The sequence below is a fragment of the Chaetomium tenue genome (genome assembly GCF_020726465.1).
Source record: "Chaetomium tenue strain MPI-SDFR-AT-0079 chromosome Unknown F5144scaffold_5, whole genome shotgun sequence".
In the NCBI taxonomy this organism is placed as follows: Eukaryota; Fungi; Ascomycota; class Sordariomycetes; order Sordariales; family Chaetomiaceae; genus Chaetomium; species Chaetomium tenue.
In genome coordinates, this window is record NW_027117333.1 from 4,595,890 (window position 1) to 4,610,829 (window position 14,940).

The 14,940-nt window shown below is 54.2% G+C and overlaps 6 protein-coding genes across 6 annotated transcripts; 2 read left to right on the forward strand and 4 right to left on the reverse strand.

The window, feature by feature from the left end:
* Positions 1-615: 615 nt before the first annotated feature.
* On the reverse strand, positions 616-1,788 carry F5144DRAFT_580373 (uncharacterized protein). Its single transcript, XM_066789370.1, has 3 exons — positions 1,449-1,788; positions 1,280-1,352; positions 616-1,223 (listed from the first exon to the last, which is right to left on the reverse strand). The coding sequence occupies exons 1-3, from the start codon at positions 1,773-1,775 to the stop codon at positions 883-885; spliced, it is 741 nt and encodes a 246-aa protein (XP_066642269.1). The 5' UTR covers positions 1,776-1,788; the 3' UTR covers positions 616-882.
* Positions 1,789-2,295: 507 nt separating this feature from the next.
* F5144DRAFT_594788 (uncharacterized protein) lies at positions 2,296-2,729 on the forward strand (the record flags this gene model as incomplete). Its single annotated transcript, XM_066790625.1, has 2 exons — positions 2,296-2,352; positions 2,406-2,729. The coding sequence occupies 2 exons, from the start codon at positions 2,296-2,298 to the stop codon at positions 2,727-2,729; spliced, it is 381 nt and encodes a 126-aa protein (XP_066642270.1).
* Positions 2,730-8,107: 5,378 nt separating this feature from the next.
* F5144DRAFT_327709 (uncharacterized protein) lies at positions 8,108-9,348 on the reverse strand. The gene has a single exon (XM_066784109.1). The coding sequence runs from the start codon at positions 9,219-9,221 to the stop codon at positions 8,274-8,276; it is 948 nt and encodes a 315-aa protein (XP_066642271.1). The 5' UTR covers positions 9,222-9,348; the 3' UTR covers positions 8,108-8,273.
* Positions 9,349-10,511: 1,163 nt separating this feature from the next.
* Positions 10,512-11,769, reverse strand: F5144DRAFT_327841 (uncharacterized protein). The gene has a single exon (XM_066784110.1). The coding sequence runs from the start codon at positions 11,415-11,417 to the stop codon at positions 10,614-10,616; it is 804 nt and encodes a 267-aa protein (XP_066642272.1). The 5' UTR covers positions 11,418-11,769; the 3' UTR covers positions 10,512-10,613.
* A 594-nt stretch (positions 11,770-12,363) lies between these two features.
* Positions 12,364-13,724, reverse strand: F5144DRAFT_550114 (YjeF N-terminal domain-containing protein; the record flags this gene model as incomplete). The annotated part of the gene is made up of 7 exons (XM_066787620.1): positions 12,364-12,466; positions 12,525-12,753; positions 12,826-12,922; positions 13,205-13,299; positions 13,356-13,421; positions 13,491-13,599; positions 13,713-13,724. 7 exons carry the CDS (start codon positions 13,722-13,724, stop codon positions 12,364-12,366), a joined length of 711 nt encoding a protein of 236 aa, XP_066642273.1.
* Positions 13,725-13,749: 25 nt separating this feature from the next.
* F5144DRAFT_327844 (ribosomal protein S16 domain-containing protein) lies at positions 13,750-14,878 on the forward strand. Its single transcript, XM_066784111.1, has 4 exons — positions 13,750-13,756; positions 13,923-14,270; positions 14,354-14,534; positions 14,622-14,878. The coding sequence occupies exons 2-4, from the start codon at positions 14,194-14,196 to the stop codon at positions 14,700-14,702; spliced, it is 339 nt and encodes a 112-aa protein (XP_066642274.1). The 5' UTR covers positions 13,750-13,756; positions 13,923-14,193; the 3' UTR covers positions 14,703-14,878.
* The last annotated feature ends 62 nt before the right edge of the window (positions 14,879-14,940 follow it).

The following is a 14,940-nucleotide window of genomic DNA, read 5'->3' on the forward strand; positions in this document are numbered from 1 at the left end:
ACGCAAGGTAGTTCTCGAAACGTAGATAGTGTGTTCTGGAAGTGTAGGTACACGAGTGCTGTCTAGGTGGTTGAGGAGCAAAACCGAGTTTACTGAGCGGCATGGCGAGGGCTGTGGAGGACTTTTATATTCACTTTCGGCCTGATCTCGAGGCATACTGGAGGTGCACGTTACAGTTGTGCTCTGCATCGCTGTGTCCACATCGCGAGCATTTTGCATCTAGGTGATTCACCCTCTCCGTCATGCTAACGACGTGTAAAGGCAAAGGGGTACGCGGCCAACTCCCAGCGGCCAACTCTCAGCGGCCAGCTCTTTTGGTGACGCCAGCGGCAGGAAAACATCTAGAATAGCAGGGTTGCCTTGCGTTTCTCAAAGGCTGAGGTTCCACAAACCTGTACTCAATCTGGCCGTGTCCTCGCACTCAGAGTGGTGGTCAAAGAACATAGGGTTCAAACGAACCCCAGCTTCAAAGTTGCCATCAACCACGTCTCGGGAAAGAGTTATTCAGGGTCCAGAACAGAATAACAGCCACTCTTAAATGCCAGCAGTAGTGCTAATGACAGCGCAGAACGATCACCAAAAGGCCATAGATTACAAGAACACAAGTCTATGAAGCACGCCTAAGTGGGTGTAGCCTTGGCCACGGTGGCGGGAGCTCCTCAAAGGAGTCAGGAGTCAGTCCTGGCATACGTACATGTATGCAAGGGCATAGCTGAAACGAACGTGGGTTGGTCTCCTCAACAGCCACATTTCCAACAAGACGGGAACTTCTCATATGACCCCCCCCCAAAAAACCACCTGTCCATTTGACCATGCAAACCGGTTTAATCAAATGCGTTCCTCATGCAACCACAATTTGTCTCGCTGAGACATGGCAGAATATTACCAGTCGTTCCCGAAGCCACAATGAAATTCAATATGATGAGATGGGGTCGCCACGTTGCATGCGCCCATGTGTATACACAGTATGCCCAATCCATGCATTTCTACGTGCGTGTAAGCCACAATGATGCGCCAAACGCCAATGTCTCCAACTCCTTGCGCGCTCTCACCGACTCTTCTGGAGAGGCGCATGATCCGTCGCAGCTTGCTCTCCGGCTTCAGTTGATCCCCTCTTCTCGTCGGTTTCCCTTCTCCGTGTTGTTTTCTTGAGATTTGTCGTTCGTGGCTCGGCCACGCGGGACAGCGGAATCTTGGCCCAAAATCCGGCGGCCATCGCAATCCTGAAAACACCGGCGTCAGTCTAAACCCGGCCCCAAGAAGGGGAGGAAATACTTACGACTTGGGATCCATTCCGTAGTACAGATCCATGATGAGAAATGTTGCGGCTGACAAGTCGGGCGGTGGAATTTCTGGGATAATGTGAGATGGCGGTTTGCAACATGAAGATTTGCAGGACACTGGATGCGGCGGTGCCCTCTCCTTTTTTATACCTACAGTCCACTTACGGAGGTACGTCCGTTCCCGTCAACACGTATCGAGATGCACTCAGCCTCAGCTGGCTGGAACATGGTCCTGCCTTCAGTTGGAATGCCAGATTGTCGATCCCGCCACCGGTTAGACGAACCCGAGGGGGGGACGCGAGAACCCCCTGTCCCTTTCACCCCTCTGAGTCTCAATTTTGGTTGACCGGTCTCCGCGTAAACCGGGATAAGCCGAAGCAGCCCATCGGCCCGGGTCTCGGGTGCAGGGGTGTGTTGTGCCAGGACCGTATTAAACTCGACTTCCTCTGTTGTTGTGAAGCAGACTTGGGGCCATGCAGTATCGCGCAGCATGCGGAGTACAGGAAGGCGATGCACATGCATGTGCATACATGCCTGAGACCCCCTCACTGATAGAACGGCAGCCTCGTTGGCTTTACTCCTCACCCAGGCTTCATGCTAAAAATTCCACCCCTATCAGCGTTCGACTCTCTTTTCATGCGTTGTCGACCACAACCTCTAGGGCGCCCAATTATGTATGCGAGATTTGTGGAGATAAAGAAAATCAAAACATACGAATAAGAAATACAAAAAACGATAGAGAACGCGTGATGAGTGTGAGACATGGGGTTCGTTTTGCCGATCCAACCGTGTGGCGTTGATGTTGCCTGCGGATCTCTCGCGTGAGTCGCGCCTCCAACCTGCTCGACGCGATGTGAAGTTTTATCAAAGAGGAGCAGTACTCTCAGACATTCCAAAACCAGCGAAGTTAGCTCGCCCGTTGCTCGCTCGCTACTCGCCCGTTACCCGCCCGTTACATGTACCCGCCCGTTACTCGCCCTCCACCCGGTCACCCTTTCCAGTTGGGTATGCCATGGACGTTCCCGAGGCTCAGTCGCCAGGCTATGCTCCTTCTGAAACCATGAGCCAGGTTTTTATTCCCTACCTTACCAGATTTCAAAATCCTCGCTAATCGCTCTCCAGAACCCTACATCTCGTGCCTCCAACCTTGACGACCTCCTCGAGCACTGCAAGGAAACCGGGGCAGACGTCCAAATAACCAGTGACGGCCCGGGTCAAAGTTCCGGACGAAGGTTCACTGTGCAGGGTGGCGGAAAGTATGCGGTTGTCGAGGAAAACATCCTCGCCTCGACGCTGAGAGGGAGGGAGTTGCTACGCAGCTATGGATGGTGCCAGTGGTCGCTCATGGACTTCGCCTGTTCCTGGTTCATTTGTGTAGGCGGATCCTATACAGTCTGTCGCCCCCGACGTTCCCCCGCAGGCGGTGGGCAGCAACCAACGGCGTGATTTGGTCTCGGCAACCGCTCGGTTGCGTGCGAAGGGCTAGGAAGTGTGAGAGGGAACCTAAGTTTGAAACCACTACAGTAATAATATTATTCGAGACTTTTCTTCCACAAATCCCTATTGCGAAATCCACCCCATGTGCAAAATACTCCCAACCTTGCCTAAACGCACCATTAAAAAAATACAGGTGGCCGGGAAGAGCTGAGGATATCTCATCCGATCCCCGCCGGTAACCATCCATTAAAGAGAGACAGGATCCGAGAGCCCGAGTTCTTCACAAAACATAATCCGTTGTTTGGGTCGCCAAATTTCGAACAGTATCACGACCGACTAGACCCGTGGGACGATGATGGGACCGGAAGTTTAGAGGAGGGAATAACCAGGAATTGGGAGGATAATCCGGTACACTGCTCCCCAACCGCAACGACGAACCCACCTCCCTGTTTTGTTGGGGGCTTCGTTTTGGTTTTCTTGAGAGCAATGACCACCACCCCATCCTCGTCAAGGCTTTCACCTTCTAGTTCGAGTTGTATTCCGAATGGCAACGATGAGCCGACCCACTGGTCGCCGCGACTCTCGTTCGAGCGAACCTTGAAAGATTTAGCTCCTCGGACGATGAACACGTAGTTCGTGGCTTACCAAATAACTTCTGTAGCTTATCTTCCCCGTTCCCAGTGATCGGAAGGTGAGTCTCCTCCCATCTTCGAGTTCGGCTTCGTACGCCCCCCCGCTCTGTACATCAATGGTTTGAACATCCATTCCGGGCACCGCGCGCAAGCAATGGACAGTTTTCGACAACAACTCTGTCACGAGCAGACAGAGAGAATACGAGTAAGGCCGCTTGAATCTGGACCACGAGCGCCGAATGAGAGAATATCCGAGAATCTTAGGAACAAGGTATGTGCATATGGGAACAAGGTGTGCATTGGATCTTGCGGGTTCCCTGGCCTCGGTGGACTGGAACCACACGAGAAGCTCAAGCGTTGGAATGTGGGTTACTGGAAGCGCTGGCGTAGAAAAGAAAGGCGAGTCTGCGTTGGAGGGGAAAAGATTGGGCAGTCGCTGCAAATGCACGAAAGAAGTTGAGAACGGAGCTGAAGTGATCCCGCTTTGCGGGGGGGATGAAGCTAGGGAGACCAATTAGCTCATTTTCTGTCTGAGACAGCGCACGCGTTAACCAGTCAACTACGAAGAGCTTGCATGAATGAATACGCTAACTTGTTTTCGACAGAGGAGGCCATGATCGAGAACCGATCACGAGAAGCCTGTGGTAGAAAGGCAATCGGGAAGAATACCGAGACGGAAATGGTTTCAGACTCTCTGCGGCTGAGATACGAATTCAGTAGGCTCACTAGTACCTTTTAGGATGTCTTGTTCTTGATCATTTTCATTCTGAAAAAGGCCCCCTCAATGGGGGAATGACTCCATGTCTCTCGGGCAGCTTGCAATCACAGAGTAACCCACACACGTGCATTTGTTGCTGCACCCCGAAATGGATAGGTCTTCAGAAGGGCTGCAACATACGAGACGGAACTCCATATAATAAATGCTAGTCTGATACTCACATTCGTGAATGAGACCGAGAGAAGCCAGGTGGGTTGATAGACCATGATGAAAGTTGATGACTGGAAGTTGTTACCTAGGCAGCGACGCATGTTGATCCGGTAGATGCATGTGACCGAAGTCTTGTCAGTCTTCCCCCTCTAACAACATTCCAACCCGATTGCGGCGCCCCTAGAACAGAAAATGGAGCCACCAAGACCTCGGAAATCGGGTCCCCCTTTCGAGATGATTGATGCGAGAACCCAGGGCATGTCCCTAATCGAACGGACCAAAAAGGCTAGAGACTCCAAAAGTTGACCATTGATCTCTAAGGACGAAACGAAAACAATTCTGAAGCCTACCTAGGTATAAAGAAGGCAATTGATACAGCGGCAGTGCACTTACGTCGGCATGGAAATATGGGAGCTCCTATTGGCTCAAAAACTTGGCAGCTGTCAGCGAATTCCCACTAAAAGCGGTGAAGAACAATGCACTAACACTAACATTGTCGGAAAACATTCCCGAACACTATTTCCCTAGAATAACGTTACCCAACCAATATTATACATGCCCTCCACGTCGCGTAGATCTCGTATTATACAACAAGTTTTCATCACCGCTACTCAGCAACTCCCACTGAGATCTCCGTCTCCGAATACTCGCTTGGACCCTAGGACCACTAGCACGTACGCCCGCTGCCTTTCCTGCCCCAAGTGCTGCATTTCGGCCGCCGCATACTCCCCGATGAGTCGGTCCAGACACATCGCTTTCCCTCTGAGCCGCCGCCTGTGTTTCTAGCCGAGCAAGTGTTGACTTGTTCTTGCTCCCGCGAGGCCGGCCCCTGCCGCGCCGTGGCTGAATCCCATCTGGCAGACTAGCCCCCGAGCGCTCATTTGATTGTCCGTTCTGGTTCTGAGCGCTCAACCGGTCGACAGTTACATAGGGAGGAACTGGCTGGGCAATGTTCTTCGGTCTACCACGAAGTGATGTAGCGATCTTTGGGTCGAGGATTCGACAGTAAGGGTCCGTAGATGTCGATTGCCGTAGGTGCCATCTCGGGTGGACGTCCCATTTCACCAAAGGGACATTGCCTTCCAGCTTTGATAGAATCGTATGGCGACACGGGATACCTAGCTCAAGAGATGGTGTACAATCGTTGTCACAGAGTCCGATGCTTGCTGGCCGGGGGATCGAAGGAGTTGGGATCGCTGTTAGAGCTAGGCGGTACTCCCGTGTAATGAGACGAAGGCCTTTTTGAGAAATGACCCGGGGAAGCTCGCCCAAATACTCGGCACCACGTCCAGTATACTCGCGCAAAGTCAAAACCTCGTCCTCTGCACATGCCTCAATGAAGTCCCTCTCTTGGTCGTGCAGCATGTCGGTAATGGCCTCAACAAGACGGTATAGGTGACTCATGCCGTTCAGGAGGTAAGACTTGACGTTGTTGTTGCTCGCTTCCGTCCCAGAGGTGACCCGGCAGCCAAAATTCCGATACCTCCGGATGAAGCAACGGGCCCATTGCTCCCTTACAGGCATATATGTTCTGTAAAGGTACGACAAAATCGCCTTCTGGTCGCCAAACTCCTGACAAAGGTGTGCCCATGACTTGTCATGCTCCGCCTCGGTCTCCGCAAACATAACCAGCTTCCACAGCATTACGACGCCCTGGTGGCTGTGTGGAACAGGCTCGGAAGACTGGTTAGACCCAGAGTCGCGAACCATCGCCCTCTCGCTTGCTGTTAGGGTTGTCCGGTCCCAGGCGTCCTCGGCGGCACTTTCCTGGTCACTGCCATCGTCTATCCTTTCTCGTATCCACTTCTGCTTTGCCTTAAGCAAGACATGGGAGATGATGTGGTGGATGCAGATTTGTTGTTGGCTCTCGGGGAACTGCTCGTCTAAAGCCTTTTTCATCTGATTATCGAAATCTGTAAGGATGATATCGGGCAGCCGGATGCTGTGCTGAATGGTTAACTGTCGGATGCCGTCAGCGAGAAACTGGAAGCCTTCTAGCCGCTCGTTATCGATAACGCCGAATGCAGCATTAAAGACAGTCCCTAGGCAAGTCGCACCAGTAGCTTGGAAAAGAGGGAGCTTGAAGCGGTTCGTGTTGTACGTGTTGTCGAAGCTGAGGACCCACAAGGCGATTTGGCTCCGTTTCCGACCATTTTACCACGTAAGGGATGTCTCTCTCGTCGAAGATCTTGATCAGCGTAGCCGTAGGGTTGTAGCTATTTAGCTTCTGGCGGTTGACGAGGGCTCTGGCGTTGTAGATGTCCCTGCGAGTGAGGACGGAGTCTGGATGTTGGTTGTTCACGATGCTTCTGACGTCTCGTGCGCGGATACCGACTCGGCGACTTGTCGCCTCAATGGTCGCCTTGATAGAATCAGTGAGCTTCCGGTGGCTAGGATGGGCAGAAGGGTCGGTACTGGGAGGGTGATTATGCCCAGGATGAACAGCACCTGCAGGCCAACGCAAGACCCATCGATGATCATTCTCCGACAAGGATACGGCGAAAACCCTCCATTTACAGCCGCATTTCCGGGATTGTCGTTGTCGAAGACCAGCACCTTTGCTTTTCCCGGGTTCGCCGTATCTGTCACACTCTAGAGTATAACGTAATAGCCGACCTTTGTAAGAATAGCCCTGCCGTTTGACAATGCCAAATCCGTTGGCTTTTGCGAAGACGTTTACCTGATCAAAAAGGGCCTCGAATGTCGATTCGGGATTCCCTGGGACCAGGAGGTTCGGTATTGTCTCCGGCCTGCTAGGACTTGAGCTAGTGTTTTGACGTTTGCCTTGCTCTTCACGTTCGCGCTGCTCTTCCCGTTCTCGCTGGAGTTGGGCGCTCGGTGACAGACTCGATCGGGGGCGAGAGTGGTGGCTGCCGGTCGGGGATCGACTCCATGTATTCCGTTCATGAACAGTCCGTTCACGTGAGATCGTAGAACCATCCCGCAAAATAACCTTCTCTCGAGACATAGTAGTCCTCTCTTGAGTGACGGTCGAGTCAGGAGACGACCGATGGGACGAGTATCCAGATGAAGCTAGATGTAACTCCTCTTCCTCTTCCTTGTAGATCTCGAGCGCACTGCGGAATATGGTATCGAGACCCCTCAGCCGAGTTCTCCTATCCTTCTCTTGCTCCTTTATATCTCGTCGTGCTTGCATTCGCTCACTAAAAGCCGGGCCTGGTAAGGCCAGCTTAACATGGTGCATTGGTCTCGCGGGGATCGGGAAATCGAGGGAGAGAAATATCTCGGAGTCGTTGCGCAGTTCCCACCAGGGCTCGTCTAACCCTTGGGATCCATGGGGTCGGGGTATTGTCGTAAAATGTGCCGGGGGATTGGTCGCAAAGAGATTGTATAAGGCATTGTCGTCGCCATAGCCGTACCATTCCTCAGGGTCCGGTCCTAAGCTACTGCCTGAAGACGTAGGCCTGGTCTGCTCGCGGGTATCGGAGGTATCGCGCCGGAATCGCTTCGCAGGTCGGGATTGCGCTTCATCGAGGTCGGCATTTTCGTGTTTAGATCGCGATCCCTTTCGGGAACTGCTGGGAAAGCGAGCCATTCTGCAATGGATGGGCATGTGAAGGCAGGAGGCTGACGGTCGGACGTTACTTTGGGTTGACAGACACTTGGCAGCTGCTAAAACTGGAGAAGAGTGTGGCAGAATTTTGATGGATAGGTCCCTGCTTAACAGGAAATTTTTGAGCCAATAGGAGCTCCCATATTTCCATGCCGACGTAAGTGCACTGCCGCTGTATCAATCGTTTACTGCCGCTCTATCAATTGCCATAAAGAATCCCAGGTTCCCCAATTTGTTGTTTTGGTTTTCCTGCCCCTTTTTTAAAGAAAACAAAGGAAAAGGCAAACAAACTCGGCGTTTATCCTTGAATCTTGTTTTCGTCACTTTTCTTATATTATTGCTGCTTGGTATCTTTTGCACAGGCTTATTTCAGTTCCGTTGGAGACTGGTTTTCTTTTGGCTACGGGAGGGTGTGACCCTTAATCGCTACCACTTGATGCGCGAGCGGTATCCTCCATGTATGATGTATGCGAGGTACATCGCGGCTGTGTCAGCTGTGTTTGGTTCGCGGAAGAGCTGACGCAGTGGGGGATAAATCCCGTTGTAGACGTGCGTCGACAGCTGCAATGGCCGCACTGATCCGAAGGCCTTGGTGTACCGCATCTTGTCCATTGCGTGAGCTCGGATAGACTTGTTCTGCTGGATGCCGGCGTCGTAGGTGCAGGCGGTGAGGAGTTTCTCTGCCTCCGACGCAGGCAGGCCGAATTATCGACGGAGCGCCAGTTTCCAGTTCTCGACGCTTGTCTTGAACCATTGACGATCCTCGTCTTGGAGTTGCGCCACGTACCATTGTTGGGGGGCGCCCCGCAAGAAGGTCTTGAGGTCTCGACGCACGATGTCTCGCGCATCAAGAGGTAGTTCTCTTTTCCTTGGGTACCAGCACAGTATTTGAGGCAATGGCAAGGTTCCGTCTGCGAGCGAGATTTGCTCACCAATACAAGGTAGCTCTGCCGTTTTATAGGGATCAATGACTCCTGTTGTTGAGTGCCAGTGGATGTCTGGTGTGTATCGTCAGTCGCATTCCGGGCGCTGCAAATCCATTCTCCGATGCCCACTTCTACATTCACAGTAACGACCGAGACATCTCGAAGGAGGATTGGGTCTAACATCAACAAGGCGCCCAACCGCTTTCGATTTTCTCGGAGGCGGCGATTGCATGTCTGGGCTTGTTCCATTCCGTCCACGTGCATTCGCCCCCCTTTGGCCTTAGGGATCGTGAATTCAGGGCAAAGCCCCACCACTCGACGATATGAAGCGGGATTTCTTCGTCCCTCCCCTTTTTGGGACATGACTGCCCTAGACCTGTTCCAAGAGCCGGGCCAAGACCTACCGTTCGCCACGCCGTCTCGCCGATGGCCGTCCATCATGTGGTTTGCAGGGCTGACCGAGGCTCTCCGCTGAGTATCAGATTCCGAGGGGGGCGAGACCGACTTGGCGGAAACACTGGCTCGAAAACTGCGGAAACTGCGGAGGGAGATGTCGAGTGGCGGGATGATCGGCTCCAGATTTCACATGACAGTGCATTCACTGCAATGTAAATGGTTCCGGAGGGTGAACTTCTTTTTTCCTAAAGGGAGAAAAAAGCTTGTTTGCAAGCTCTGCGCCCGGTGGCAAGTCTCGTCATGGGAATCTCATTTCCCCATCGTGATTGTGGCGTAATCGCTGCCGCTCGCTGGGAAGGCAGGGAAGGGGGCTTGACTGGCAGGGACGACCAGGGCAGGTGTGGCACCAGTGTGGCACCACTTACTGTGGCAACCTGGCGAAGAACCACACGCAAAACCCGTTTCGAGCCGCTGCTTGCGAATCAACCAACGCAAGAAGTTCCAAGCAGCTTCAGCCACACCGGAATCCCCGAATATTATTCACACTAGGTAAGGTACCTGAGAGGCTGACGTGGCTGAGTATCATAGTGTAGATATTGTATGAACACGTAAAAACGGTCGATCATGTGGCGTTTTCCGGTCATCCCGGGAAATTCGGCGATCCGTTAATCTTGAGCACAAGATGGGGTTGCGAGCGAGAATTGTGACGTTGAGACTTGCGAGGTTGGCACTTGGCAGTGGCAGGTTGATTTTCCATTTTGGTCGGTGCCGTGACGCCGAGCGGGGGGAGTTCGAAAACTGGAGACAAGGATGCGAGTTTGGCATGTGGGGCAACTGTGGGCACACAGGCACACAGGTTGCATCGATCTCCCTAAAATCCAGGGTCCTTTCTTGCCTTGCCGACCGAGTCGACCTCTTGCTTGGCGAGCTTCCAGCAGCTCGCTGGCCGACACGCAAATGACAGCGTCACAACCGCGCACAACATTGATGCGAGAAACGACTTCATCATGCCATTATCCGCCCACCCCGAAAACACCAGACCGATCAGCGTGGGACAGGCAGGGCCTGCACCGATTGTGCTGGAAAGTTCCAGACCACCCACCCACTGCCATGCTCCCGAACTCCCGATAGTTCAGCGAGCGGACCCCGCCGTTGACCCGCCGGGCTGGTTCCGGGCGAAAACTTCCGCATGTTCGAGATCCATCGAGCCATCGTCGACTAGCCCAACATGAATGTCCATTCCATGTTTCCGGGGCGAGTCGCCGCACATCAGAGATATCCGCGGCTGCTCCCGGTATCCTGTGGAGCATTGGTCGAGAACATGGTCCAGCACTGGAACAACAACGCGTCCGTGGTGCCTGACGCATGACCCAACTTTGTTCGATGTTTGATGTTAGAGGCAAAATCAGCGGTCAGTTCGGCCCATCCTCGCTAACGCTAGCCTGGCAAGGCTTTGGATAGACGGCAGTCGGTGGGGTTCCAGACCGAGATCTCATCCCCATTCGGACAACCTTCCACAGCCATCTGTTTTTCCCTCGAAGCCTCTTCCCCCACCCACAATGCCGCCTTCCTTTGACAACCTTGAACCCCGGCAGTGCGGGGGCAGTGGAGGGGCGGAAGCACGGCGCCACAGCCCTGGCTGGATACAACGAAGCAAGAACTCGGGCGGGTCACAGTGGCTTTGCCCGGGTATCCCATTGGCTTCCAGAATGATGCGAAGCAAGCAAACTGAGACCAGCCTTGCCAGCGAGCAAGACGAACAGGAATGCGCGTGGCGTTCCTGGTCACCCGACACTTATCGCGAGCGAGATAGGCACAGAGGGCAGGCATAAGACAAGGCGAGGCAGGGCAGCTCGTTCGGACTGACGACATAGAAAGACGGGGCTCGTCATCGGCATCCCAACCTAAGCCGAGATGCGGTGTGTTGCATGCATGGGCGGGATGACATGTTTGGTGTGGGAGGAGAGGACCCTGATGCGACATGTCGACAGGCGACGAGTCCCCCAAGTTGTCGCTGTTGTCTCGCAGCTTCGCAACTGGGCCGCATCTAAACTTTCGCATCCCGAATGCAGCCAATCTGTTGGTCCCCGGAGTTGCTATGGTCAAACCTTCGATATCCGCCCCGGGCGACACACAGGCAACACATGACGCCGGGCTCCGCTTCCCCCTCGCAGGCCCGAACCCGCAATGGGCGGACCGTCGAGGTGTTCTTGAGCCTGGAAAAACGGGGGGGTCGTGCATGGAGCTTCCAGGGGACCCTCTTTCCCGGAGCCCCTTGCAGCCCCAGCCTATCAAAACCTGCAAGGATGATATCCGCCTAGGAGCATTTGCTCCGGGCAATGCTGAAGCTCCGAGAGTGCTGTGAGAGAGATTGATCAGGTAGCAACGAAGCACACTCCGCGCTGCGGATTGCGGGATGCGCCGAGCAGCTAAGGCTCTCACGCGCGAGAAAGAAAATGGCCCATTCTGTCTCGTATCGACCAGCGATTACTTCCATTTCCAGACAGACCTTGCCAGGCGTGCCATCTAGAATGGTTCGCCTCTGCCACAGCAGCTCTACAAGTCACCAGTTCCCGTAATCCACGCCAGCTATAGTGGCGAGCCACATCTGGCTGGTCGCCCGTGCCAAGCCTGCCGCTCAACCAAGCTCCCCCCCCCCTTTCTTCTCCCCGGGGAGCTTGAGCTGACCCTACTTACACTTCCCCGGCCACGACGCACCATACGGAATATCGGGCCTCTCCCTGAACAGCCACGTCTCCGTCCATCTTCCCAGATTTTACAGAGCTTATCAAGCCACACTCAAAAACAAGACATATCAACGCCCGCCGCAGCCACATGTCGCCTGACACACCCAAACAGCAACAACCACTCCCACACCTGAAAACGCATCCTCGCCGCAAACCTCTGGGCCGCCGTTAATGTGCACTGAGCACCACAGCAGTGTATGCCCAGCCTGTGGGAAAGACTACCTAGTCTATGTCGAGCTCTGCCTGGCTTTGCGCCCGCCGCTGGTGAGGTGCCCTACCGGTACAGTCGTCGTTCGAATCGGCATGGAACAAGGAGGCTGCCCGAGCCGGATCTGCCCAAACAGCCCCGGGGGCGGATGTGCGTTGATGTAGCAAGAGGAGAAAGGGAAGGGAGCCCAGGACCCAGAGGGGCCATGATTTACCAGACCACGCCCGGTGTTTTAGAGTTTCAGCCCTTCGGACCCGACCTCAACAATCTGATCGATCCCCTCATACGCCGGAACGTCAAAGTCGTACTTCTTCGCAATCCCCGGCGCGACAAACCTAAGGCGAAAGTTCAGAAAGACAACCAAAAGGAACGAGGCTCAGAAACGGTACGCACCGGCCCCCAATAAAGTGGCGTCCTCGAAAATGCTTGACCAGGGGTTTGGGCGCCGTTAGGCTGATCAGAACGCCAGGGTGGAAGTTGCTGCCGACCCCCGACTCAGGAGGACCGGCCTCAATATCCCAAGACGAAGGAGCGTCAACTGACGTCACGGGCACCTTGGTCTCCGCCATGGCCTGGATAACTGCGGGAAACGGTTCTCGAACTTCGCCCGAGAAACTGAATCCTGGGGCGGTTCAGCTGGGAGACAACCACAACGGAACAAGCTGGAAGAAAAGGGGCTGGGGGGCCGACGAACCAAAGATGGCATCGATAACGTGATCGGCCGACTGCAGTGCGGTCGGAAAGTCATCCACGAAGGGGACGTCGAGGGCTTCCAGCTGTTTGGCAAGACGCTACGCACACGAATCAGTGTCTTGTTGAAGGGCAACACCAAAACCAGCAGGGCTGGTCCGCGGACAGACAACAGCAAGTACACGAAGAGCTGTTGGTGATGGTCCCGAGGGGGCGGGCATCCATCTTGGGAATGGCCGTAGCGCTAATAGTTAAAAAAAAAAGACATCCCCGCTCCACGTTGATATTCAGGGGTAACCCTGACGACGAAACTCTGACACACTGAACACTGAGGACAAAAAATAACATGAAGGGTCCGAAATGGAGAAAAATAGGACGCTTACCTGGTATAGGTCGTTCTTGGGCCGTTTCGGGTAGTAAACGCTCGGTTGGTAGCCGTATTGGCAAAGATGGCGGGCCGCGACCAAACCGTCCCCCCCTGAGCGGCACTTATTGAGCGCACTGACCAAGCGAAAGTAAACAAAGGCCGCTCACCATTGTTGCCGGGACCGACAGCAACCAACACCCTTTTTCCCATGTTCGGGGGATGGACTCGGTAGACTACATCGAAGCATCATATTAACTCCTACAGATCTCATCGCACACCAATGGGGGAAGTATTGCACCGACCAACTTGTGATACAGAAAGCCCAGCAAGCTCCATCAGCTGGTCAAGAGAGAAGGCGCCGGTGCTCATCAGTTCCTTATCCAATGCCGCCGCCGCCTTGGCCGAAAGCGTCTGCAAGTCACTGAATGTCAGGATCAGCGTAAAAAAAAACTTGGAACCGAAACACCAAGCGTTTCTTCCTGCTCAAAAAGAACGAGTTTGACACTCAAAGCGAGTGAACGCACCTTTAACGCCATCCTTGATAAGCAGCTGTGGATCCCGTTTAGATGTAAGTTAGCTATTGGCGCGGTGTTCCAGCTTGGTTAGAAGAGGAATGATTTGTTTTGAGGAGATGTGGGAAACGGGCAGCAACGGCGTGCGGCTTTCCGACCTAAATTATCGCGGGTGGCTTCAAAGGAGGGGAACGGGAAACTGACATCACCCGCAAGCTGCAGCTTCACCCAGCAAAATGCCTGTTTAAGCAAAATGCCCTGTTTAGAAGGGTCGTCACAGCCAGCAACCCTCTGACCCATTGGCACCTCTGGTTGGCCCACCCCGACGCCAAGGCGGAGGTAAGTGCAAGGGTCCAAAATTTCCAGCGGGCTGGCCTGTGCACGCTTCATCGGAATCGTGGAAATCGACACATCGGTGCTCAACACCAACACCACCCAACCCACGACCAACTGTGACTGGCGCCGGTAACCATAGTTCAGCCCTACCCGCAAAATGGTGGTCAAGATCCGGCTCGCGCGCTTCGGCCGCACCAACAAGCCCTTCTACAACATTGTCGTCGCCCATGCACGGTATGCCCCGCTCCCCCCGGACACAAGCACCCAACACAAGCACCCCCCTCCTCGTAGCCCTCCCTAACCCCTCCCTCCCACAGCACCGCGCGCAATAGCCGGCCCCTCGAAGTCATCGGCACCTACGACCCGATTCCCAAGACAGACCTCTACGACGACTCGGGCGCCCTGCACAAGGACATCAAGCTGGACATGACACGGGCCAAGTACTGGATCGGCGTGGGCGCCCAGCCGACCCACACCATGTGGCGGCTGCTCTCCTTGGTACGAGACACGGGCAGATATGACTATGGCCCCCTGGGAAGGAAGGAAAAGAGATGAAGGGAAGCTAACCCAGAGATTTTGTGTTAGGTCGGCATCCTCCCGCCCAAGTACCGACCAGCCGCGAAACCGAGCCCCGGGGCACCGCAAGGGAATGACAAGGCGACGTGACGTGGTGGTTAAGGGGAACCGAATAACGAACCGACTGACATGACGAACAATGTGGCGCCATGCCGCAACTGTATTCATCTAGACTTTTGCCCGACCACTTTCCTGTGTGTAAACGGGTGAGCCTTCCGACGGCATGTACATACGACGGCGTTTCTTCTTTTTTTTCGGCGGGGAAGAGTGGATATTGGTACAGGGAGGCGGTTGTACGATACTGGCGGCACAGGGCGAACCAAATAAA